Consider the following 25643-nt stretch of genomic DNA (forward strand, 5'->3'; position numbering starts at 1 on the left):
ACTCAATGACCTTTCAAGGTTCCTTCCAGTTCTAGGAGATAGGATATCTCCATTAATGCACGTACAGGTGAGCGTAAGTGTGAATATGGCTCAGTGCATTCACACTGCCCGACGACAGGCACGGCAACCAGCTGGGCCAGGCCAAACCCGCTGCCAGTGCAGGAAGAATCAAAGACGAAGCCCCCAGGTGGGAGCAGCTGATTCAGGGCTTGGTGCACAGATGAAGCCAAGCAACGGGGCAGGACAAAGGGCAACTGTCAAGATCAGACTCCTGGGGTAAGTCCTGCTCTCAGCTACGCTCAGACAATGCTACGGGATTGCCCAGTTCCCTTGCTCTGGCCCAGGGCTGTCCCTTGGAGCAGAACGCGTCCATTACACAGCATCCTTAACTTGGTACAATCTGGGTGAATACCTCACCTTGTGCTCCCACGCCAAGAAGCTAAGAGAAGAGACTGGCACGACCCCTGCGGATTTCTCGGCACCCGTCAGTCCTGGGCGATACACGTTCTGACAGCAACCCTGAAGCACACTCAGCCTAGAGCCAGTCAGCCTAGCGTTTCCCCAGCTGTACCAGGGCGATAACAATTCCCGACCTTACGGGGCACTGCAAGGACAAAGCTCAAACACTCCAGTGACCAGGGCCCCAGACGTGCCCTGACAGATCCAGCCGGACCAAGGCAGAGAATAGATGAAGGCCTCGTCTGCACACAAAAGTTTTACTGCTTTAACGCTGCTGGGGTACTTAAAGTGGTGACAACCCTGCTAGTATGGACGCACTGATACCAGGCTAAAGGTGTTTCACAGCAGTGTAGCTATTCCTCTGTGGGAAGGGGAATAAGCCCTAGTGGTGTAAGGCACCTTTATACTTTTTCACTGTGGGGCTGTAGCGATATAAGACTATCGGTGAAATGTCACACCCTGAATGGACATATTAATACTGGTACAAAAACTGCGTGCCGTTCAGGCTTAAGTGAGTCACCCAAGGTGAGACTAGAGTCGTTCATAAGCCAGGAATTAAACCCAGCTCTCCACTGGACCATCCTTCCTCCTCAAACTGGCTGGGTGAGAATTGGCATCTGCCGGATCCCTGAGGCTGCTGAGTGGACACATTGCCCTTGGGATCGGGGCTGGGGGCAGAGCCACATTGCTATAATTGCTGCTCTCTGTCATCTGTCCCAGGGAGGTGGCTGTTCCAGCTGCACTGGTCCCCAGGGCTTCTCTGTCCAACAATTTCCGTCAAACCCAGGGCTGTGCGTGAAGCCATTCGGCTGCGATTTTTCTTCTCTCCTCCTTGCATCTGAGCGTGTAAGAAAATGTCAATTGCATTTCCCTTGGATTGGCTGGGGCTGCCTCCCGGCTCCCCTTTGAAACGCCGCCGCCTGCAAATCACTTCCTTCTGCCCAGCGTGCGGGATGGTTTAGCTTTCATTCCGGGAGCCCCCTGCAGACACAACCCAGCTGCCATGACGTGCAGCCAGATCAGAGGGACCCGGTGTTCCTCTCTGGATGGCTCTTTGATGGATAAATTGTTTGCCGCCGGCGGTGAGGCAGCCAGACTTTTGTTTTCATGTTCGGCTTCTAACAATAGCCTCCTCTGACGGTCCCCTCCCCATCCCATCTTACCTTTCCCCTTGGCCTTTGGATTGTCTCCACAACAGCCAGGGATGGAGAGCAGAGTTCTGCACTGAGGACCCGGGAACGGGCCTTCAAGCCAAAGGCTGGAATTCTACATCCGGGATTGGAGTTCCCTTCCAAAGCAGAGCTGGAGTGAGGCCTGAGCTCCACTCCAGGGGCAGGGGACTGGCACAGTGACCTGGAGGTCTGGCCCAGGGGCGGGAGGTTTGGAGCTCAGCACCGAGGAGTCGAGTGCTTGCAACAGTGCACTGGCCTTGGGCAGGCAGAGGGGTTACGGTGTCATGCAGGCAAGACATCAGCTCCCAACTGAGGACTAAGCAAGGGTGCAATGCTAGAGGCTAAGCAGGGAGAAGAGGGGTGGAAAGGAGGAATTAATCCCTATGCCGCTGGTGCAAAGGGACCGCATCCCCCATGGTGAATTCCCAGCAGTGCATAACAACCCCTTGCTCAAGGAAATTCTGGCCCAGGAGGCGCTCTTGGGTGGGGCAGCCAGCAAGAGACAAAGGCAGGGTCAGCCTGCAACCACTGCAAGCCCCAGAGGGGCACCGGCAGCAGAAGGTACAAGTTAGAGCATCTCCAGAGCTGCTCTAGCCGGCACCTCGGCGCCCAGCAGTGGCAGAATAGGGGAGGGAGTAGCAGCTTCCACCTGTCCTAGGGCTGGCGCAGGGATGGATCAGGGGATCAGAGCCGCGGGTACTGCATGGACTCTGCTGGTGTGAATGGTGTAGTGCCGCTGGGCTGCTTTGCTCTAGGAGACCACAGGAGGCCGAGATCAGACCTAAAGAAGCGGAGGCTGGGAAAGCCCCAGCTACTCGATAAGTCTCCAGGGCCCAAGGCTGATTGCAGAGGAGATGGAAATAATCTCTCAGCCGCCAGGGAGTTCTGCCGAGGAGAGCAGCCTGCATCTCCAGGGATTACTCCAGGAAAAAGAGCTTCTATTCTAGTCCCTGCCTGGCCCAGGAGGTGTTGGAGTGGCGAAGGCAGAGAGCACTGGCTCGGGGAGAGCCATGGATTGTCCTGCAGGGCTGATGGATCTCTGCTGGAGGAGTGGTCAGATAATTCATCCAGCCTACGGGTGGTAAAGAAAGCACAAGGAACTAGGCCCCATGGTGCCTGGCCCGCCGCATACAGACACCTCTGGAGACCTTGGGCAATTGCCCCATTGCCTTGACCCTCATGTTGTTATTTACACCCTAGAGTTGCCAATTTGGGTTGGATGTATTCCTGGAGGTTTCCTCTCAGGACATCATCTTTCACTCAAGATTCATCTGTAATTCCTGGAGACTCCTGGACAATCCCATGCTACCATTCTGATCGGGACCATTTCGTTCCCACCGTGAACTGGGATCGAGAGCTGTAGGAAAGTGGAGAATCAGGCCCCTATTTGGCAAAGGCCCCTGCGTGCCCTGTCCTCGCTAATCACAGATCTCTAGGCCTCTCGGCACCGCTGCCTCTGCCCAAAGCCTGCAACAAACTGTCTGAGAATTGCTTCACGCAGCCCTGAAATGCAGCTGCCTCTGGGGTGGAACGCAGCAGCTATTAAATGGCACCATGGCAGCACTGCCCAACATAAGAGAGGAAGTTAAATAGAAGAACCAGCTCCAAATGAGGTAGTGCCTCCTCAGGAACCCTGGGCTTTAAGTGGAGGTCTTCAATCCAAGTCCTGCCCAGACCTAATCTTGCTTAGCTAATAGATGATGAAGAAAGCCTAGTCCAATGCCTACAGACAGCATGATAGCAAATGTCTGAACAGATCTGAAATTGCATCTAGCAGGGAGCACATCACAACTTCCCCCTCCCCCCCCCAACCAAGCTCTATCCTTCAAAGCACATTGGAACCCAGGATCTGAACATCTTCTGGAGCAGTTGTAAAGAACATCAGAGCCCCTTCTCCCTTCCAGGTTCTTAAGGCTGTTTAAGAAAAGAAAACAACTAGACCCAAAGAGAGAGAAGCCCTTCTTAATATGGCAACCGCGCATGTAATTCTATTACCTTGCTTTATTGATCGTACTCAGAGCAATTACTGGCTTTCGCCCCATCACCTGCCAGTAAAAGAGAGAAAGAGAAAGAGACAGTAAGGAGAAAACAAAGAGACGGTCACACAAGCATTCTGGAGTTGGAAAACAAGAGCCCCGTGGGGAAGGCTTTGATTTTTAATTCATGTGTCATTAGTGGCTGTCATCTGTACGAGGCCCCCACTTCTTATGCGGGTTCTTTGGGGGGGAGGGAGGGTTAGCTAAAATATCAGGTTACCTACCTTCCTTTCATCATCCTCTGCAGAGGAAGATCCTATGTGGATCAGGAAAGTAATTAAATTTCAATTTGTTCAAGGGGCGGGCACCATATGGTCAAATTGGAACCAAAACATAGGTTCTGTGACACGTACCACTTCACAAAGCGCCAGAGCCATGGGAATGTGTGTGTGACTTTAAAGAGACGAGATCCAGCTGGAAACAGCTTTGATAAAGAGGTAAACGTCCCCCTGCAAGGCAAACAGGGCCGCTCCGGGCATCAGTGCACCATCGCTGGAGGGTGACAGCCACTAGGAATGAAACTGACTAGTCTGTTTTCACTCCCCAAGCCCTGCAAAGTGCAAAGGCTGACAAGAACATTTAGCAGGATGGACTTGTGATTAAGATGCTCGGGAACTCTAGGTTCAATTCCCAGCTCTGCCACAGAAGCCCTGCATGACCTTGGGCAAGTCGCTTCATCTCTCTGTATCTTGGCTCCTCATCTATAAAATGCTAAATTCATCGATGTATTTAAGAGGCGCAAAGACTCCAGTGCCGGGAAGCAGTTAAAATCATAGCCAGAACCCCTTCGGGTGTGATCAATGGAGCTGTGTTCACAGCCACAAGCAGAGGATAAGGCCCTTAGTGTTTTAAATCTCAGATGCTACTAAGAACACAGGTAGGATCTTTTGGGCTGGTTTTTAGAAGGGCTGAGAACGTTCAATGTCCCTCTGGACATTGAATGGAGTTGTGGGTTCTCTGAACCTCTGAGCAACAGGCCCAAATTTGATTTGGGAGGGTGGGGGAGGTTAAATGTATTCTTTTGAGTGGCGAGAGTTTCCCCTTCGCTGGCAAAGAGGAGAGAGAGTTACTCCGCTCCTTACTGCACAAAGCCTCGCGACAAATAAACATGCAGGCGATGGGCTCTTCTCCAGGTGCAGGATAAAGCAGAGCCAACAAGAGCCCTGGTTTCCGAAGCAAAGAAATAAGGCAGCGCACGTTGTGCAGCAGGGCATCGCGGAGCTCTCACTCCACTCCCTGGAACAAACGCCGACTTGGATGTAAAGGCAGAGAGAACAAATTCCAAGGAGCTTAGCGAGCCAAGCAGCCGGGCTCCAGAAGCGGCCCTGGCTCCACTCTAGCTAATTATGCGGCCTAGCGGGAGTGAAGATTCCTGCCTCACTTTTAATAGCTCCCAGTAGGAAGGCGGCAGCCGTCCCTGACTCCACCTTAGCCTGTATGCCTGCTACTGACAGCCCATTAACCCTGCAATGGCTGGACTGGAGCAGTGTACAAAGGGCACGTCTACCTGATGCCACACAGAGGAGGTGGCCATCTTCGTTCTAGTGTGAATCAATCCAGATGGTTTAAGGCCCCCGTGGGGAAGTGTCATTTTAAAGGGAGATGTGTGGGGCTGAATTCTCTAGGGCTGCCCCACTGACAATGCTGCGTGGTGCACATAGGCCCTGGCAGGTGGGACCTGTCCAGCTACAGGTCGTCTGTGAGGCCAGAATCCAGGCCTCTGCCACTTGAGCCAAAGGAATAATCCATTAGCTGGCAGCAGTAGAGGACTCTTATCCTCTATGTGGACTAGCTTCTATAAGGGGATGTGACTCATGCAGCCACTGCGTTTCGGTTGCACAGGATGTAACCAAGGGCAGAATCTGGCCCACCCATTATCTAGTCAGTTGCTACAAAATGACATCAGTAGAAAGGAAGCATCAGGAACGTGACAGGGCGATTCAGGATGACGCAATCTCTATTCACTTCTCTCCTTGGTTGGTTAACCAGTCCCCATTCCGGTCCGGACTGGATGGTGGTCCCTATCTGAGTCTCTGGTTGGTTTTCCAGTCCCTAAACAAGTCCGGGATGGTAGGTGAGCCAGCCCCTATCCAACTCCCCATCGGTTGGTGATGTGCTCTCTAGCTCACCCACAAGTTGTTGGGCTTGACGCACGAATCACCAAGTGAACTCCTCTGCCCAGTGACCTGCAGGAGGTCAGATTAGAGTCGACAATCATAATGGTCCCATAATACATTTTATAATCCACGGATCTATAATCCCCGTGTAAGGGTCCCATATTCCTTCCCCCCCATCTTGGGTGTCTGGAGCCTGGCACCATTGTTTGGCAGAGACAAGGAGCAGGAGAGCAGTAGCGGGTGCATGTGAAAGCGATCAGGCTATTTTCCTAGTCCCCACGGCCCTTTAGGCCCACTCCCAGCTGGCTTTGTGGAGGGGAAAGTGGGAAGGTGGAAAATCAGCCATCTCTTCCCCCCACCCCCCGCTGGCCTTTAACCCCAGGGCTTGCTGTGCTAGGCAAATCCACCCCAAGAGATGCTGTGTTGATCCAGGCTTCCCTTCCTTGCACCTTGCATTGGGGTGAGCAAGCCCCTGGCTAGCCACGGCCGGGCTCCTCTCTCTGCCTCTGTCCAGTGCTGTTTATATGATGGTGGAGCAGCGCAGGCCAGGTCTGCAGCAGCCAGGCTGCTGGCAGATGAGCAATAACACCATGACATCATTGTGTGAGTGGAGCCTCCCTAGAGAGGAGTGAGGGGTGGGGGCCGGAGGGGGGCAGGCGAGCCAGCGAGCTGGAGAGAGGAGCACAGAGCGCGCCCGGCGAGCACTCTAAAAGCACTTAGCCAGACACGCAGCGGCAGGGCATGCTAACGGAGCCCAAGTATGGGCGCTTTCGCAATGGCTCAGTGACGCCCTCGGAGGACCCAGCCATGAGCAGCAAGGTCGCGGCGGCCACCCCGGCCCCCTCGCCGCCCGCCTCCCTGGCCCACCCGTGCCCCCCGCTGGGGGAAGCCCACTTGCCGGAGGAGCAGGAGGCCGTGACCACCTTCTGCATGCTGATCCCCAAGATTCCCCAGTGGAAGTTCTCCAGCCCCTCCGGCTTCCTGAGCCGCAGCCCTTCCAGCGCCAGCAAGGACCTGTCGTCCCCGGCTAAGCCCGGGGGCCCCGGAGAGGCAGGAGGGACCTCCTCCGGCCTGGCTGCTGTCCTGAGTGCCTGTGAGCCTGTCTGCCACTCTCCTTGTTCTCTGCAGGTGATGAACCGGTTCCGAGGAGGGGGAGGGAGGAAGGCGGCTCGGGTCGAGGGGGTCAAACTGGCCGGAGAGGAATGGAACCGGAAAGGTAGCTTCATCAATAAACCGGCGCAGGGCTGGCTCCATCCGGACGAACGGGTCCTGGGACCGGGGGTCTCCTACATCGTCAGGGTAAGCCCGTTTCTCCGGCCCCCCTTCCCCTCGGTGCCCACCACTGTCCCATGCTGACTGCATCTCTGCAGCTGGCATTGAATTGGGAGTCTGCTGCCACGGCACTCAGATCCCTCTGTCATTAGGGGCTGGCAGCTGGGAAGGGGAAAGGTGCCCCCAGCCATAGGTAGAGGGAAGTTTGGGATGATTTCCCTCCCCCCGTTCCCCAGAGGTTTCAAGGCTTCCTCATCCAAGTTCCCCCTGTTCAAGGCCTCAAAGCCCAGCCCGTCACCCTGCCCTGGGAGGGGTTGGTGTTACATCGTCAAAGGCCGTCGCCATGACACCACGGTAGCTGGGACGTAATTACGACTTGGGCCCTTTGGGGCAACCTGGCCTTGCCCGGGCGATTGCACATGGTTTAAAATGAGCGCACTGCTGCTTAGCCAGCCTGAAACCGTACTCGGCTGCCAACAGCACTGAGCCCTCGTAGAATATAGTGTAGAATATTATTAGGGTTGGAAGGGACCGTAAGAGATCATCTAGTCCAACCCAAGCAGGGCCAATCCCCAGACAGATTTTTGTCCCAGTTCTCTAAATGGCCCCCTAAAGGATTGAACTCACAACCCTGAGTTTAGCAGGCCAGTGCTCAAACCACTGAGCTATCCCTCTCGTCCTTCACTGGGCCAGGATCTCCGGCCACTTATTGATGAACTGAGCCCTGCGGTGGCGGGGGGTATTGTGCCAGAAATGGGGAAACTGAGGCACAAAGCGGGGACGGTCGCACAGTGACTCTGTGGTGAAGCGAGGAGCAGAATCTAGCTCTCCTGACTCCCAGCCCTGTGTGTCAACCCTAAGACCATCACCAAAGACCCACGGCCTCCTTCTGCTCTCCTTCACCCCCGTTTGACACCACGGTCATGGACTTCAGTGGAGTTCCTCCTGACTTGTGGCAGTGTCAGCGAGGGCAGACTCAGCCCTGCTTAAGCCACCCCTAAGTAACTGTGTACAGCTGGGCCGAGGGAGGAGGGCCTAGTGGTTAGGGTGCTAGGCTAGGACTTGGGAAAATTGGGTTAAATTCCCTGCTGTGCTCCAGACTCCTTGGGTGAGTCACTTAGTTGAGCTTTGCCTCAGTTTCCCTGTCTATACATTGGGGATAATAGCCCTGCCCCGCCTCGCAGTGGGTGGTGAGGATAAAGGCATCAAAGATAGGGAGGGGGTCAGTTACTATGGTGATGGGCTGGTTTCCAAACGGCTCGGTTGGGCCTGGTGCACCCAGCACTCTAACATACTCACAACCCCATCCCCCCGGAGGAAGCCACCGTGGGGCGGACACACCAGCAAGACACCCCCCCCCCCCCCCCCCCCGGTGACTCCCATTCTTAAAACTGGGGCCTACGCCTGACCGTGGAAATGGTTTTGCTGCGGGGGGATGTGTGGGGGAGTGTCCTAGTCGTCGTCTCCCATGCAAACGCCGCTGGGCCTGCTGCTGTGGTCTGGACCCAACACGACTCCACTGATTTCATTGCTCCTAGGCACTGAGAGCCACCAGGGGAAACCTACCCAGCCTGCAGGCCAAAGGAGGCCCCTTGGGCCCATCTGTGCTGGCGGAGGTGGTAGCCAGGTCTCACCGCTGCTTTGCACAGGTGTAATTGCCGACATGAGGTCGGGCAGAATCAGGCCCTAGGGGTTAGTTGAGAAAGGAGAGAGATTTGCCTCCCCACTCCCTGGAAAGCACGAGCCAGCCTCCCCAGCAGCCCCCCGAGCTCCCGTGGCCAGCCCAAGTCTCCGCCTGAGCCACAACTTCCACCCTGCTATTTTGAGCGCGCTAGCTCAAGCACAACTCGTGTGCATCTGTCCACCCGCGCTGGGAGGCTCGCGCCCAGCTGCAGTGCAGACAAACCCCATGGGCGTTAGGTGCCTAAATACCTCTGAGAACCTGGGCCCAAGGTCATGATCTCCGGTCCGGCCACACAGCTAAGCGGGCAGGATCGGGGCTGGAATAGCCAGACCGTGTAGACGCATTCATACACCAGAAAGCCAGGGGCTGGAAAGGCCGGTCTCCAGCAGGGGAGAGTCTGCTGCCACGGCACTGGAGGGGTCTTCCTGACAAGACCTTGTGGCAGCTGAGTGTCCTAAACAGGATGGGGAAGGTTCAGAAGACCCTCCTGTTTCCCAGTGCCTCTGGGGATACTGACTGGCCCTGCAGCTGGCCTGGACCCACCAGCGCAGTCTCTCCCCCTATCCCAGAGGTAGCTGGCTAGCAAGAGACAATGGAGGAGGGGGAAGTTTAACAAACTTCTTCACAATGGGGGCCTCTGCTCCAGCCCTGAGATTGGGATCTGAGTTCAAATCCCCCAGGCTTCACAGGGGATGAATCTGGGCCCATCATAGAAATAGGGCCAGCTGTGAAGTTTGGATCCAGGGCTTTGGTTTAGTCCTATCTCCAGAGTTCCACACCCCTAGCCCAGGGAGTGATTTTGTGGAGTGGGTTTGATGTGGCCCACCTCTCCAGATGGTCTAGAGGTTAGAGCATGAAGATGGGAGGCAGGACTCCTGGGTTCTAGCCCCAGTTTTGGGAGGGGAATGGGGTCTAGTAGTTACAGCACCAGACTTGGAGCCAGGACTGTGGGGTTCCATTCAGATCTCTGCCACTGATTTGCTGCGTGACGTTGGGAAAAAAATCACATCCCCTGTGCCTCCGTTTCCCCATCTGCCAAATGGGGATAATAATAAGTACCTACTTCCCAAAGGAGTTGTGAGGGTTCATTTGTGAAAGCCCTCTGAGATTTGGGGGGTGCCAGATGCTATGGAGGTCAGTCTCAACCACAGTGCTCTGAGCTCCAGGGTTGGTGCTTTTGGGACTGAAAGGGCGAGACACTTGTAATTGCATTTGCTGATGGCATTTGGCTCCTTGTCTTATTCTCAATTAACTTGTGGTAATTTACAACTGCAGGCAAGATGGAGGAGCAGGGCAGCATGTCTCCGGTTAGCCTCTCTCCGCCCCATCATAGATCATCAGATGTTTGATGTGTGGGACAGTGGTTGAGAGCTAACATGATTTAAAGGGAAATGCGCAGAGGTGAACTCCTTCAGTGCGGGCAGTTTCTACAGGAGCCATAGGAGGAGGTTGGCAGAGAGAGGAGCGTGGAGTTGGGGACAGAGAGAGAAGAGCAGTATTGATAACAGTGCCTTTCCTTACCAAAGGATCCCAAAGCACTTGCTGTACAGCTCTCTTTGCCCACCACTGAAATGCAGCCATCTCTGGGGTGGAATTTAGCCACTACACTGCAGCGTAGAACAGGGAACAAAGAAGTCGAAAGGGGATATCACGAGCGCCGACTAAAGTGAAGCTTGAGGCTGCATAGGCTGAAAGCCTGCGCTAAAAGGGAAGGGGAGGCTGTAGGTTGGCAGCGCGTTTCCCTCTCTGTAGCAGCTGGAATGCCAGTGGGGGAGAGCACAGGGTGGGAGGCAAAGCTCAGGGGCGGGAAGAAGGGGGCATGGTCCAGTGGGTAAAGCACAGGCCTTGGAATCAGGAGAGTCACAGAATTTAATGCCAGAAGGGATCATTATGATAATCGCGCCTGACTCCTGTATAACAGGCCGGAACACCTCCCCCTACCTCTGCCACTGCCTTGCCAGGCAACCGAGGGCAAGTCACTTATGACGCTGTCTCGTTGCCTCAGCTTCCTTCTTCTGCAAAATGGGGATAAAGACACTTATTTGCAGGGGCGTTGGGAGACTCAGACTTATTTGAAAAGTCTTTGGGGGTGGGGTGTCCTGTGCTGGAGGGAGCCATCCAAGGGCAAAGTCCCATTATCCCCAGCACAAAAACATTGGTGTATCCTCCTGCATCGGTCCCACCCCCCAGAGCTTAGAGTAGTGGCACAGCACAAGGCAGGACCATCAGTAGGGCACTGTCCTGTTTCCCCCCCTTCAACAACCTCCCCATAAGGCAGCACTTTGATGGGGAGCAAGCTGCTGCTTGGGCCTTGAAAAGAAAGTAACTAGAGCTGGCAAAGACAGACAGACACACACACACACCTGCTCTAAGGGGCAAATCAGCACAGGTCAAGGCAGCTCTCCCAGTTTACGCCAGCTAAGGCTCTGGTCCAGGTGTCCACCCATCAGAGAGAGGCCAGGATAAAGGTCCTGACCCTGAGACCAAGGAGCGCTGGCGTTGCTCAGAACCTCTTCGACTCAGCTCCTCCATCGCCCACGCAGCAGAGGATGTCCATTTTAGTCACCGCTAGCAAGGGACAAGCAGGCGAGCGCTGCAGGAAGCAAGCACCTGGCGGGATGAGCCGAGTGAATTTCTTTCCGGCCCTAAGCTTGCCGTGGCGCTAATCATCCGCCATACCTTTTGCCTCCAGCGTTTTCTCCTGGAGCCCTGCCAAGCCCCATTAAACTGACCTCGCTGGCAGCGCCTGCTGGAAAGGCAGCTAATGCGCCATTGAAGAGTGGGGGGGGCTGGCAGGGGGGCAGAGCGACGTTCCCAGCTAGGGAGGAATTTCGTGGGTATCAGTCCGCTGTCTATCAGGTCTATGCTGCACAGAGCCCCATGGCAACTGGCACTAATTGGTCCCCTTGCTAGCCGCTTCAGCGGAGTAGCTAAGGCCTGACCGAGACGGAGCTTGCTCTTAGAGGCAGGCTCCCTTCCAGCTCGGGGCTGAGGCCTTCCAAGTGGGTGGTGTGTGGGCAGTTTGCCCGGACGCTGTCTGCTCTGTCCCGACAGAGGTGTCAGCCTGGCCCCCGTCTCCCAGCACCGACATCCTCAAACCATTCGAGGGGCCCGGTCGATTGGGAGAGTGAGTTATGAACTCGGCCTGCTGAGGAGGGGCAGGATTAGCCTCTCACATGCTCTGGTTCAGTTTACCCCCCGCCCCCCTGCACTGCCGGTATGACCTGCCCCTCCCAGCCACGTCACTAGACAGCCCAGGGTAACAGAGTCCTATAGACAAAGTTCAGGAAAGCACAAAACAAAGGGACCTTTGCAGTAGCCAGACTCAGCATCCCACCTCCTTCCTTCCAGGCTGGCCCCAGCTGCAACAGCCTCTCCCACTGCCCATCGGCGGGTACCGGGCTATGGTCCGCCCAGGGGCTGCTTTTCTGGCCTCCCCAGAGAGTTCTGACGTGCCCCCCAGCTGGGCAAAAGGGTGGGAGTCCGTACATGAAATGTGCTCGGAGACACAAAGCCTCGGAGATGCCCTCTCTCTGCACCCCGCGCTGGATTCCAGAGCCCGGGCTTCAGCCCAAGCCCGATTGTCTGCCCGACCCAAGGGTACGTCTACACTGCCCGACCCAGTGCCACGGGTCCTTCACTGCAGTGTAGACGTCCCCTTAGCCTTAGGGGGTACTCCTGTGCCCCTGCTCCATTCCTCACCTCAGGGCCTGGGAGCTTCTCTCTGCTGCCCCTGCTGCAGTTAGGTGAGGGGAAGCAGAGAGACTGACCTCTCCATGCCCTACCGCGGCAGGGTCATTCTGAACTCGCTACGCCAACAACCCTCCCGCTAGTGACCCGTGCTGAGCCGCAGGCCCCCAGGGCGCCGAGAAGAGAGAGGGGCTGGTGAATTCTGTAAGCTGTTCAGGGTGAGCTAGTTCCCATTCCCCCCCTAACCTGGGGATCTGAGCAGGGCACTGCAGCCTGGCTGATTTCAACCCCTTTCTCTTCCAGTACATGGGCTGCATTGAAGTGCTGCGCTCCATGCGATCTCTTGACTTTAACACCCGGACGCAGGTTACCAGGTAAGCACCTCCAGGCTCCCTGCCCTGGACTTTCTGGGGTTCCCCCTGATTTCCAGATGAATGCACCAGCTTTCCAGAGATTCAAGGCTGAGAGAGCCTGTGGGACGGGTTCGTCTCCACCTACCACCTCAGGTTCAGCACAGAGCTTGCAGTCCAGCCAACGGCCTGTCTGACTGCTGGCACCCACACCATCCCATAGCCCAGGTCACGGGCCCTAAGAGAACCCCCTGTCTGACCCATGGCACCCACACCACCCCATAGCCCAGTGTGGGCCCTAAGAGAACCCCCTGTCTGACCCATGGCACCCACACCATCCCATAGCCCAGATCACGGGCCCTAAGAGAACCCCCTGTCTGACCCGTGGCACCCACACCATTCCATAGCACAGATCACGGGCCCTAAGAGAACCCCCTGTCTGACCCGTGGCACCCACACCATCCCATAGCACAGATCACGGGCCCTAAGAGAACCCCCTGTCTGACCCGTGGCACCCACACCACCCCATAGCCCAGTGTGGGCCCTAAGGAACCCCCTGTCTGACTGCTGGCACCCACACCATCCCATAGCACAGATCACGGGCCCTAAGAGAACCCCCTGTCTGACTGCTGGCACCCACACCATCCCATAGCCCAGGTCACGGGCCCTAAGAGAACCCCCTGTCTGACCCATGGCACCCACACCATCCCATAGCACAGATCACAGGCCCTAAGAGAACCCCCTGTCTGACCCATGGCACCCACACCACCCCATAGCACAGTGTGGGCCCTAAGGAACTAACCCCTCATGCCCACACTGTGCCATAATACACAACATGGGCCCTAAAGGACAGCCTGTCTGATGCTCGGTACCCACACCGTGCCATGGCACACAACACGGGCCCTAAGGGACCCCCCCCCCGTCTGACCTGGTTCTCTCTGCCCTCCAGCTGGTCCGTGTTTAGAAGCAGGCGATGTACAGCCTCCCTCAGACCAGGCAGCTCACTAGTGTTCTGTGATGCTCACAGATCCGGACAGGTGGGCATGACCCCTCCACACTGTGGGGTCCCCTGATGGGGAGTCTCAGCAGAGAGGTCAAGGACCGAATGGCTCAGGGCAAACACAGGGCAGGGGTGGGCTATGGGTGCCAGACAGCATGGCGGGGCGGACATGGAAGCTGACTGTTGTCCTGATCTGGGGGAGATGGCAGGCCTCCAGTCTTCAGGGCTGGCTCCCCTTCCCCGCCCCTCAGCTGCCCCAAACACCCCAGCTGAGAAATCCCCATGTGCCTTCCAAATAAAGCCACCAGCCGGCCTGGAGCACGCGGGGCAGGTACGTGGGAGGCAGGTTCTGCTGCAAACCAGACAGGTAGCAAGAGAAGCTGGGGGTGGCGGGGGTAGAACTGCAGAGTCTCCTGCCTGCTGATGCGGATCGATAGGAGGCCGGGGAGAGGGAAGGAGCTTCCAGAGCCGATTGCCAGCCATGGCTTATTGATGGGCCTGTCCCCGCAGCGACGTGGGAGCAGCAGCAGCACGCGTAGGGAGAAGCGAGCAGGAGGGCGAAGGCGCAGGGGGACACGCATGGAGGCGGAGTCGTGCAGCCCCCGTCCGAGTCCTGGGGATGAGGTCCTTGGGAGACGTCTCTCTCGGGCGCATTGATTCCATGGGCTTGGGGAGCCGGCTGAGTTGTTAGCTGGGACTCAGGGCCCCTCCGGCTCCACGTAGCTTCTGCATGTCGGCAGAGCGCCATATTTACCCTACACCAGGGCCAGGGGGCCAGCAAGCGGGACAAACGCTGCAGGCGCCCAAACGATGAGGCTGAACTGGGCCCCTTAAAAGTTGCCCGAGCGCAGCATCCCCGTGGTCTGGGATCCTGGAGGGAAGGCTCCGGTTTGGGGGGCTCTCACTCGGCTCGCTAACAAAGGACTCCTTGGGAAGTGCCCCCAGCTCTGGGCCATGGCCAGGGGGCTACTCAGTGCCATGCAACGCGCCGCTGAGCCTGAGGCTTCTCAACCAGGCCGCCTAGCGTAGCGGCTGCCGGTGGGTGCATAGAGCCGGGGCACGGACGGATGGTTTTCACGTGGCTTTGTGCCTTTGCGTTGCTGGGCCAGGCAGTGCCCCATTGCGACGGTGGCCCCAGTGGCACAAATACACCACCTTGATCCCCCACTACCCCCTCCTCCTAGAGCCGGTCACTGGCCCTGGGACACTGGTGGGGGTGTCTCTTGGGGAGGGGAGCACTGGCCGATTGACACTCAGAGGGTAGAGCCTGAGCACCAAGGGTTTGGTGTTTAATTATTAAAGCCCTTAGCACGGAGAGAGCCAGAGAGAAAGGGCTGCAGGATGTCAGTGCAGGGTCCCCACAACAATCCCGCCCTCCCCCCTCTTTCCCAGCCACAGGTGACGCGGACCAGCTGCCCCTGCCCCAACTGTCATTGCAAGGGTGCGCCCCCCCCCAGACAACGCAGGAGGCAGCATTTTAGCAGCGGGGGTGGGGTTAGGTCCCACTGACCCGGTCTCGCCACTGGGGCTGGAGGATTAACCGCAGCCGGCTTGATTCTTTGCTTGCAGGGAAGCCATCAACAGACTGTACGAGGCGGTGCCTGGGGTCAAAGGGGCCTGGAAGAAGAAGGTGGGTAACCGTGCCTTAATTTCCCTATCTGTAAAACAGGGCTGATGATGCTGACTTAGCTTTGCAGACCCTGAGCGGACGTGGCTAAGGGTTATTAAGGCGGGTTCAGGTTCTGGGATCTCTCTCCCAGGATCCTCGGAGCCCTCTCCCCTGGGATCCCCTTCCCAGCACTGTTGACCTGCGCAGAGCGGTTGTCTGCAGACAGGAAGCTGGACACTTCGCTGACTGTTGCAGAAGCTTCCTGCACTGTCCCCACCCCCCCATCGCCCCATCTGGTTAGCTGAGCGCAGCACCCAGCGTTACCCCGGATCCTTTTCTTCTTCCCCAGGCACCCAACAAAGCCCTCTTCTCCATCCTGGGCAAGAACAACCTGCGCTTCGCTGGGATGAGCATCACTGTCAACATCTCCATCGACGGGCTCAACCTCATGATCCCCACCACCCGGCAGGTTAGTGCCCACCCAAGTGCTCCGATTGCTCCCCTGGGGTATGGAGATCTAGGACCAGTTGGGGCAGGGACAGAGGGGAGGTCGCTTGCACCTCCCCTATCCAGTGGTTGTGGGGACTCATGCGGCCCCTAGCACAGGTTAGAGCAGCCTTGAGACTGCTCTAAATTGTGCCACTGCTTCTGGGGCCCAGGGCTAAATTCTGCTCTCAGCTTCACTGCTGTAAATCCAGCGTCATTCCCCCGAATGCAAAGGATCCACTTGGGTGACAGAGAGGCACCCCAACACCTGTCCCTTTACAGGGGTGAGCCCAGCCCCTGGATCGGGGCCAATTAGGGGATCAGCATATCTAGCTCTAGAGGGTGGGAGAGCAGCACCCTTGCTTATCCTCAGAGCACAAGGATAGAACAACTCAGGGTTACACAAGATGGGGAAACTAGTGTCAGGGCAGGGATTAGAACTCAGGTGGGCCCAGCTGCCAGTCCTGTGCTCCAACCACTAGGCCATCCTTTGCTCTTGCAGTCCCCCATGTTGTTTTGTCCCCTTTAAACAGTCAGGCAAGCTGGTCAGGCTACACAGGGTGGCAACAATCTGGGAGCAGGGGAATTCCCAGATGCAATCTGAGCAGGGAGGGGAAACTGGCATTTCTGAACCAACCACGCTCACCAGCACGAGGCTGGCATGTCCATTCGACGAGCCGCAGCCTACACACCCTAGGCCAGGTGGGGTGGATACAGCCGGCCTAGCTCCCGCTCCACCCCAGCAGCGGAGGAAAGCCAGGACTGTTCCCAGAGCATTGACTTTTGGCGGGGGGCTGGCGGCGGGTCAATCCCTACCCTCCCCTCGTTTTATGGAGCCGCTGCGCTGAGCGATTCCAGAGCCTCCCAGCGACCTCTTGCGAAGATCTTTAATGCCTGCCTCTGTCCCCTGCAGATCATTGCCAACCACCACATGCAGTCCATCTCCTTCGCCTCGGGGGGAGACACGGTAAGGGCCGCCCCCGGCGCGCGGAGATAGAGGAGTCGCTAGCTCCCCATGGCCCCTCTCCCTTCTGCATCTCCTCCTCCCCCTCCACATCACCCCCTTTCCATCCCTCTCTTCTCTCCCCCCTGCCTCAGTTTCTTTGGCCTCTGGTGGTGATCAACGGGCAGCAACAATCACACTGCCAGTGGACTAGCTTCTGCCTGCTGCAACCTCAGTCCTGGGCACCGACAGCAGGGTGGGGGAAGGTCCCTACCTGGCTGGTATTTGACTGGCCTGGTTGAGGTTTTTTTTTTTATGGCTTGGCAGAAAAATAATTTAAACTGCCAGGGTTTTTATGCATGGGTGTTTTTTTTTTTTTTAAACCATGGGTCTGAAGCTATGCAGTATTCTCACACAACGCTGGGACAGCTCATGTTAAAAGTGTCCGTGTCCAGCAAAAGATGCGGCCGTGTTCCCACTTCCATGGTTTAAGCGACAACAGAGCAAAATTGTTGCAAATACAGCAGCCGTCCGCCCACCGACACACCACACGCTCCGCACGGGGGTGTGAGAGAGGGTTTGAGCCATGTGGCAGTAAGGAGACCCGTGATGTTTATCAATCTTGTCTATAGGTGTCTTCTCTCTAGATACTATAAGTGGCTGTTGAAGGGGGCGATGGGGAGGGCGTGTGCTGCAGAGTTGCCTTGTGGTTGGGGTTGTGGCCTGCTTTGTGGGTGGGAGGTTGCCAGTTTTTTTGCATTTCAAAGGTGGTAACCCTAGGCTGGGGGGGAGAAGGCAACTCCCCTCCCCCTCAACTTGTTTCCACCCCGAGAGCTCAGGGGTCCTGCCTGGCCTCTTTCCCTCTCCAGCGGGGTCTCGCAACAGCTCCTAAGCTCTGAGGAGAGAACAAAGAAGCAGGGAAAGGCCAGAGACAGCCAGAGAAACGCCTCTCTGGCCGGTTGGTTCGTCCAAGGCTCCCCCACAGAGTAGCGTCTACCCCGTCCACAAAGCACTGACCTGCCATACCTGGACTGACCAGAGGGGGGGCGCTGCAGAGGGACACAAGCCGCTTCCTGGCCCCCATGTCCCGAGTGCACTTGTCTGCCAGAACAAACCCCCTTCACAGAGCCTGACCCTGTAATGAGAGTCCATCCCTGCAGGCAACAGGCAATTTGCGTCCCCCCCAGCCCCGCCCCACCACACACACACACACACACACACACACACGGATTGGGGCCTGGACCCCTGCTTCTTTCACCCCCAAAGCCCAGCCACCCCCTACGTGAGCTCCTGCAGCTGCCAGGGGTAGTATGTCCTTTATTTCTTCTTTGGGCTGCCGCCACTAGAGGGCAGTCCTCCCTCAGTCAGCCCCAGGGAGCTGGTTTGTTACAACACAGGCTGCCCGCTGGGCACGACAGAGGGCAGATTGCCCTGGGGCAATGGGGTGAGTCCCGGCACCGGGGAACCCTCGCTGTCTCTGCAGCACGCCCAGGCCCTCACCAGCCGAGGAGGGAGTGTCTCAGAGCAGGGACCTACACCCATGTTACCTGGGGAAGGGATCTGCCAGCCGGGGGACAGGGGCTCATGCCCCTTCATACCTAGGTTCATAGCCCTGCCTCAAGCCCCTCCGACCCTTAACCCACAGGCCAGATCCCGGGCCCCAGGAACGATAGCCACAAACCCCTTCCTTCCCTGACTCTCCCTTTCTCTCCAGGACATGACAGACTACGTGGCCTATGTGGCAAAGGATCCCATTAACCAAAGAGGTGAGCGGGGCAGAGGTGAGGGGACACAGGGGAGTAACAAAGAGGGGTGGTAAGCAAGGAAGGATCAAGGCTAAACAGGAGACCCATACTGGCCAAAAGTATGGAGAAGGGTTCTCCCCCCGCCACCCACCTTTTGTGCATTTATTGTGCAGAGTGTAACAGGGGAACTCACCGCCGGAGTGCCCCCTCATGCCAGCACGTGGCCTTGCAGGGATTCTTCCACGCTGGAGGCTCTTTTCCCTGGATTTGCCACAGCTTCTCCCAGGGACAGCCCTGCTTCCAAGAGCTCCTCCATGAGGTTCTCCTGCCGGCTGCCGGCTGGGCTACAGCTTCTCTCTCAAACCTTCTGATGAGGCCCAAGTGTTCACCATGCAAACACTTGACCCCATTAGTCCCACCTCCTTAGACTAGGGGGCAGTTAATTATGGCCCAGGCAAGACTGGCCCCATTTCACCTTAAAGGGGCCTGTTACCCCCATGGCAGGAAGGGACGGGGAAGAGCAGCTCACGGATGTTCCAGGAGGGATCCGTGGTTGTAGGGGCTAATAAAACGTAAGCTGGGGTCGGCTTGTCCGATTGGCTCCGTCCTGCCACTGAAGAGGATGAGGAGGGTGGTGGCGGCGCCCGGCGGGTAAAAAGCTGAGCTGGGTCCAAGCTGGATTCGCTAGACCAGATTCCACCATGTGCAGAAAAAAATGAACCCCAGCTCTGGACCACCCTGGTTCTGTGACTCTGAACCCCAGCCTGAAAGGCCATCCATCTCCCACTGCCCCAGGCTGGCTCCTGGCTGGGACATGGCCCCTGGGGGGCTAGACTCCCATTTCGCAAGCGCTGCCATATGTCCCCTGGGGGCCTTGTGCACAGGCCGGATGCCCCGCCTGATGTGTCTGTGTCTCTCTCCCTGCCGGGCAGCCTGCCACATCCTGGAATGCTGTGACGGGCTGGCTCAGAGCATCATCAGCACGGTGGGACAGGCCTTCGAGCTGCGCTTCAAGCAGTATCTGCACAGCCCCCCCAAGGTGGTGGTGCCGCCGGACAGGTAGGGGCGGGGAGAGACACAGGGCCGTTTGGTGCTGCGGGGGTCGCCCTGGCCAGACTGGGCCTGCTTTTATGCAGGTCTGCACCTTCTTACCTTATCCTGGGCAGCAATTCCCAAAGCTGGTCCAGGTGAATGAGGCCTTGTAGGCATCTACCCCCATGTTCATCCATCCCTTACGCTGGCATCCCAGCCACTTCCTACTGCCCCCACCAGGCGCTCTCCAGACTCGGGGACAAGGTGGCGTTCACACTGCCAAGCCTTCACGGAACTGCTTTGCAGTCACCACCTGAGGAGGACCTGAGATGCTTTAAGCCCTCAGAAGGCCTGTTGGTGGAAGACCGGGACCGTCCTCTGCTCGGTGCATTGGGGTGTTGCCATTCTCTGCATCACCAGATACAGGGCCCTGCAGCAGGCTCCATACGCCTGTGGCTCTGGGGGCTGAGGTGCCCTGGCTGTGGGTTCTGTCGCAGTTATGGGTGTTAGGTCCAGCATGCTCTCAGTGCTAGGTGCTACCATGCCCTGGGTGCTAGGTCTGGGGATACTCTGGGTCTGGGTGCTCCAATGGCCTGGGGTGCAAGGCCAGAGCTCTGAGTGTAGAGTCGCCATGGTTCTGGAGTCTAACCGCATTCCCTAACTCCCGTACCCTCTGTCGCGCAGGGTACTGGGGACCGAGGAATCCGCGTGGGGCGACGAAGAGGAGACGGCCGAACACGACTACTACAACAGCATCCCGGGGAAGGAGCCTCCCCTGGGGGGACTCGTTGACTCTCGGCTCAGGCACGGGACGTTGCTGGGCCACGTGCACTCCCAGCCCTCCTGCGCCGGTCACTTCAGCCAGGTGAATCCTGCAGTCAGCATGCTTGGCGGTACACTTCCCCAATCCCCCCCAGCCCTACAACCTCCCCACCTCAAGGCTGCACCCACAACCTCCTGTGTTGAATCGAGCCCTTTCCCCCTGATGCTGACAGCTGGAAACCAAACTGGTTCTTGTCCGCATAGAGGACTCCTGAAGTGAGTGCCTGGTGCGGGGCCAGGCCTGGAGCTTCTTTGGAATAGCCTCTGGGGTCAGGGATGGAGGTTGGTCCATCAGGGAGAGCCCCATACAGGTCTATGGCCTCCTCTGGGGCTTGGGGGTTCTGTTGTCCAGCAGTAAAGTCCGTCCCAGCCTCTGAAGGCTGTGTGGGATTTTACCAAAAGCTCCAGCCATTAAGTCATCAGTTCATTACGGTTAAGGCCAGACGGGACCATTCGATCCTCTGCACATCACAGGCCGCAAACCCCCAGGTGAACAGCCGTCAGGAGACTAAACAATGATGTGCAACAGGAGGGACGGAGGCGCACCAATCCCACGGCCCCTGCATTGGCAGTCACTAAACCCCTCCATCTCTCACAGGCTGGGTCACCCCGTTACACAGAGGAGGGAGCTGAAGCGTGCGGGGGTGAAGTGTGGAAGCGTGGCTAGAGCTGGGTTTAGCACGAAGGGGTTTGTGGCTCTCTGACCCACGTGCTTGTAGACTGCACGGCCACTGCAGGGGCTCCGTGGGGGGACCTGCTGCACGCTTCCATGAGCTGTGACCTCCAGGCTGTGTTTCTGGGCCTAGCAATGTTCTCCATTTGCCAACAAGGGATGGAGGCCCTGAGGAGGCAGCGAGCAAAGGTGGGGTATCAGCTGTCCTCACACCTCCACCTAATGCATCTCCCTGTCCACTGCTTGGGTCTCCATATCACATGCCCACTTGTGGAGGGGAAACATACCTCCTGCATCATGTGTGGTGCATGGACCGAGGTCTGATTCTTCTGCTTCACAGGTTGGATTTCCTGCCAGAAGAGACCAGAACAGCCACCCAGGCTCCCACTGGGACAGCGACGCTCCCGGTACGTGCTTCAGCTCGAAGGCGTCATTTAACCCAGGGACTCATGTCCCTGTGGGCACGGGAATGCATGGCCCAAGGACTCGCAAATGCCTGTGGTGGGAGCCTCGGAGATGGGCATCCCTGTCCCTAGCTGCCCGGTTATGAGAAAACTAGCTGAGAACGATGCATGGAGCAGCTGCTTGGAGCGACGCCCCTTTTGCAAACCCGATCCTTTGGCATGAGTCACACTGCCTGGCACGTAGGCTGATCCTTCCACACCACCACCACATGGACTTTCTGGTCACCCATGAGCTTGTCCCCAAGTCTCCCCTGGATGGTTCAGCAGCTGCTCCCACCAGAGACGATGTAGGAAGCTTGGTCGCCTGCTCCTCCCCTAGCGGGTCAGGGTGAAAGGGCCAAATACGGGGAGGTGAAAGGACCCGGGGAAGGTGAGATCGGTGTAGGAGTGCGTGGCCAAGGAGAGGACAATCCTAAAGGGAGGAGCAATGGGGTGAAACTCAGCAGAGGGAAGTTCAGGCTGCACAGAGCAAGGAGAACTTCCGAGCAGGGAAGAGTGTGTGAGGTGGAAATCACCTCCCCAGGGAAGCGGTGGGGGCCCCCATTGGTACAACTGGACAAGACACCAGAGGATAGATCACAGGGAGCGATCCTAGCATGGGCGGCGGGTACCATAGGCTGAGGGAGGCTGGGTCTCCCCAAACAGCCAGGCCCAGCTCTCCCCTCCTACTTTCTGCTCTGTGTGCAGCTCCAGTCCTCCAGTGCTGGCCTCGGGGCTGTGCTGCCCACCTTCCCGGCGCTCCGGGGGGCTAGCCTGGGGTGGAGGCTGGTAGCCGCAGTGAGGGGGGACTTTGGGCTCCGGCAGGCAGTCGAGGAAGAGGAGGTGGGGCCTCAGGCAGCCTCCCTCAGCCGGCGGTTCATGGATCCTGGGGTGACAGGCCCGGCTCCTGCGGTCCCTTTGCACAGAGCCTGCCGGCGCTCACTGCAGGGCACGGGTGTGTCTTCCAGGCCAGTCCTGTGACGGCTACCTCCAGGCAGACGGCCAGCCCCTCGGATGCCGCGACTACGAGGAGCACATGTACGTCAACACGCAGTGCCTGGACGGCTGGGAGCACGAGGCGAGCCCCCCAAAGGATCTCTTTGACATGAGTAAGACAGCAGCCTTGCTCAGCGTGAAGGGTGCGGGGAAGGTGCAGGAAGCCGTCAGGATTGCTGAAAGCCATGATCCCAGGCCCTGCTTTCCTCCCACTCCGGGGCAGGAGAGGAATCAGGTTCTCAGGAGGTCTCCCATTAAGGTGGCCAGACCTGAGCTTGCTTAGCTTGCATGCTCCTGCAGCCAGACCTGTCTGCTAGGAGCATACACCAGCGGTCTCTGTGTCCCCTCTGCATTTGAGAGGGGATGGGCCTTACCGGGAGGGGCGTTTTGTCCTCTGGTCTCAGGTGCTCCATGCAGCAGCCTCGCGCTCAGCCCTTGCCGTCCGGGCACCAGGCTGGAGCCCTTGTCACATGTGTCCTGCTGGGGAGCGGAGAGATTCCGCTCACAGCTCTGTGATGAACTTTCCTCTCCCTGCGTGAGGGGAGCTGCAGCACCAGCCTGGTTGCCTTGTGAAAAGGTAGCATGCAAAGATCCCCGGGGCCATCCAGCCTGGGGGAGATGAATGCTTCTCGGGGTCATCCAGCCCCACAAGCTGGTGTGGGGTCAGCGAGTTAGGCCAGCCAGATCCTTGCAATGTCAAAGAGACGCCTGAGGCCTTCACCAAATGGCTCTCCTGTCAATAGCGCTGTCGCCATCTGGCAGGTGTTTAACACTGCCCTCTCCTGGCTGTGGTCAGTATTGCTCAGCTATGAGTCCTAGACTCTGTACTGCTCATGGGACTCCAGCGGTAGGCGCCCTCGCTTTTGAATCAGAAGCCCCGTTCTACTCCTGTTTTAGCCTTGCGGCCTCAATCTGCAACAGAGCGACATCCTAGAGAGCTAGGGATTCGTTGCTGTACCCTGCTCTCTCCTGAGCTCAGATCCCTCAACAGACCGGAACGAATTTCCCCTCAAAAGCCCTGTAAGGAGCAGGGACGCCTGTGTGACCCCATTTCACAGGTGAGGAGGCTGTTTGAGCAAATAGAGCCCAGGACCCCTGCCCCTTCCCTGCCAGGCCGCCTGCCCTTATGCTGAGGGGAGAGGCAGCAGCCTGCAGACTTGGGGTCCAAATGGGAGCCGGCCCTGAGTGCATCCCGCTGAGAAGTCCCATCGTCCCAAGGAGCTACAGACCCTGCACTGCCCCTGGGGCTTGGCCAGCGCTCGTCGCTCCAACCCTGTCAGTGAGCGGCTCCCGTTTCCAGCCAGGAGCCGAAAGACGCGAACCAACCCACCCACCCCAAGCGCCAGCTAGGGAAGGAGGAAGGGCTCCGAATCTTTTCTGAGGGTGACACCGCTGAGCAGCCGTGGACTGAATCGCCAGGGCTGCGGCAGCGCTGAATGCGAGATGCAAAAAGCGACTCGCCCTCCGCCATGTCCTGGTGCTCTGCTGGATGCGGGCGAGCATGGGAGGGAGGCCGGGGATTTGTTTAGCCAGCGCCCCCTCGGCTGGCATGCCCAGGAAACACAGGGGCAGAGGAACAGACACTCAGCCGCGCCAGGCTTCTGCCTTTCACAGGGTGCTTGTGGGTATCATTAGCATCCAACTTCACGTGCCTAACCAACAGGTGACTGGCTGGCTAGTTTAGACCTGCCCGGAGCCCTCATCTCTGGAGGGTCTGAGCATCTCATCAGCTTTAGCCTTCTAACCCCCGATCAGAGGCAGGGCAGGGCAGGGCTATTAACCCCTGTTACAAATGAGAACTGAAGTCTAGAGCTGGAGAACCACGGGCCCCGGAGGGAAAGCAGGGACTCAGACCTAGATCTCCAGAGTGCTAGGTTCACACGGAACCCCTGGGCTGTCCTTCCACTCCGGGGCAGCCCCTCCCTGCAGTCCTCCTGTCCTTACAGGGTACGTCTACATTGCAAAACCGTGGCAGTGAGTCTCTGAGTCCGGGTCAGCGGATTCGGGCTCGCCCGACGGGGCTAGAAATAGCAATGTAGCCACGGCTCGAGCCCGGCCTGTGAGACCCACCCCCCGCTCCGGGTTTCAGCCGCAGCCCGAAGGTCTACGTGGCTATTTTGAGCCCCGTGAGCCGTAGTCTGTTGAGACTCGTGGCTGCGGGTTGGGTTGGTATTTTTTTTGCAGTGTAGACGTACCCACAGTCAGGCCTGGGCTTCAGACCCCTGCTGAATCGGGGCCCGTCGCGCTGGGCTGTTCAGCCCCTTGCGGCATTTCACCTCGTCGCTTTGGTTGGGCCTAGGTGGTGATTTCCAGGGGTTTAGCCGTGCTACAGAGCCCAGTTCCTCAGACGCAAGGAGGGGAGACTCCTTCTCTGTCCCAGGAAAGCCCATCAAACCACTCCACTGCACACACGTCTCCTTAGAGAAGGAGGAGAGACCACGGCACATGTGGCAGACGTTACCCGTGTCGCCTAGTGCACCACCAGAAGGTGCTCAGAGGCTGCGGTGAGGGGCACGGAGTAAGCACCTCATTAGAACAGAAGAGTGGGACTTGCCTTTGGCCTTTGGCTCAAGGCCTTTAACAGAGCCAGCCCAGGTCCAGCAATGGGGGAATTCTTCCCAGACCCAGCTGGCAGTAGGTCTGGGGACTGGGCGCCCTGTGATGTGATCCCGGCTAGGGTAGCTGCCAGGGCCTGTCCCCTCCTTGCTTTATATTCTTGGCTTCTTGCAGGGCCTTTCGAAGACGCCCTAAAGCTGCACGAGTCCACGGTGGCTGGCGGGGCCAGCCCTCCCCTTGAGGACCAGTGGCCCAGCCCGCCCACCCGGAAGGCTCCCGTCGCCCCCACGGAAGAGCAGCTGAAGCGGGAGCCCTGGTACCACGGGAAGATGAGCCGGCGAGACGCCGAGAAGCTGCTGCAGATGGACGGGGACTTCCTGGTGAGGGACAGCATCACCAACCCCGGGCAGTACGTCCTGACGGGCATGGACGGCGGGCAGCCCAAGCACCTGCTGCTGGTGGATCCCGAGGGCGTGGTAAGGACCCGGCTGGGCTCCCCAAACTCAGCCCGAATGTCCTTGACGGGCACCCCACCAGCCTCCTCTCTGGGTGGAGCAC

The 25643-nt window shown here is 57.9% G+C and overlaps 1 protein-coding gene across 4 annotated transcripts in view; it reads left to right on the forward strand.

Moving 5' to 3' along the window:
- Positions 1-25643, forward strand: part of SHC2 (SHC adaptor protein 2) — a 30302-nt gene that overhangs the window by 2137 nt on the left and 2522 nt on the right. For 2 of the 4 annotated variants that reach the window (XM_034755365.1, XM_034755366.1), the window contains exons 1-11: positions 6180-7083; positions 12734-12804; positions 15350-15410; positions 15739-15858; positions 16789-16842; positions 18533-18584; positions 19496-19622; positions 20280-20460; positions 21431-21497; positions 22502-22642; positions 25260-25561. In XM_034755365.1, coding sequence (XP_034611256.1) covers positions 6526-7083; positions 12734-12804; positions 15350-15410; positions 15739-15858; positions 16789-16842; positions 18533-18584; positions 19496-19622; positions 20280-20460; positions 21431-21497; positions 22502-22642; positions 25260-25561 — 1734 coding nt within the window. In that variant the 5' untranslated portion in view covers positions 6180-6525. Of the gene's footprint in view, positions 1-6178; positions 7084-12733; positions 12805-15349; positions 15411-15738; positions 15859-16788; positions 16843-18532; positions 18585-19495; positions 19623-20279; positions 20461-21430; positions 21498-22501; positions 22643-25259; positions 25562-25643 lie in introns of those variants that run through there. The other 2 variants (XM_034755368.1, XM_034755367.1) reach the window with 2 other exon arrangements.

Source organism: Trachemys scripta, chromosome 22 (genome assembly GCF_013100865.1).
Source record: "Trachemys scripta elegans isolate TJP31775 chromosome 22, CAS_Tse_1.0, whole genome shotgun sequence".
NCBI classification, from domain to species: Eukaryota; Metazoa; Chordata; order Testudines; family Emydidae; genus Trachemys; species Trachemys scripta.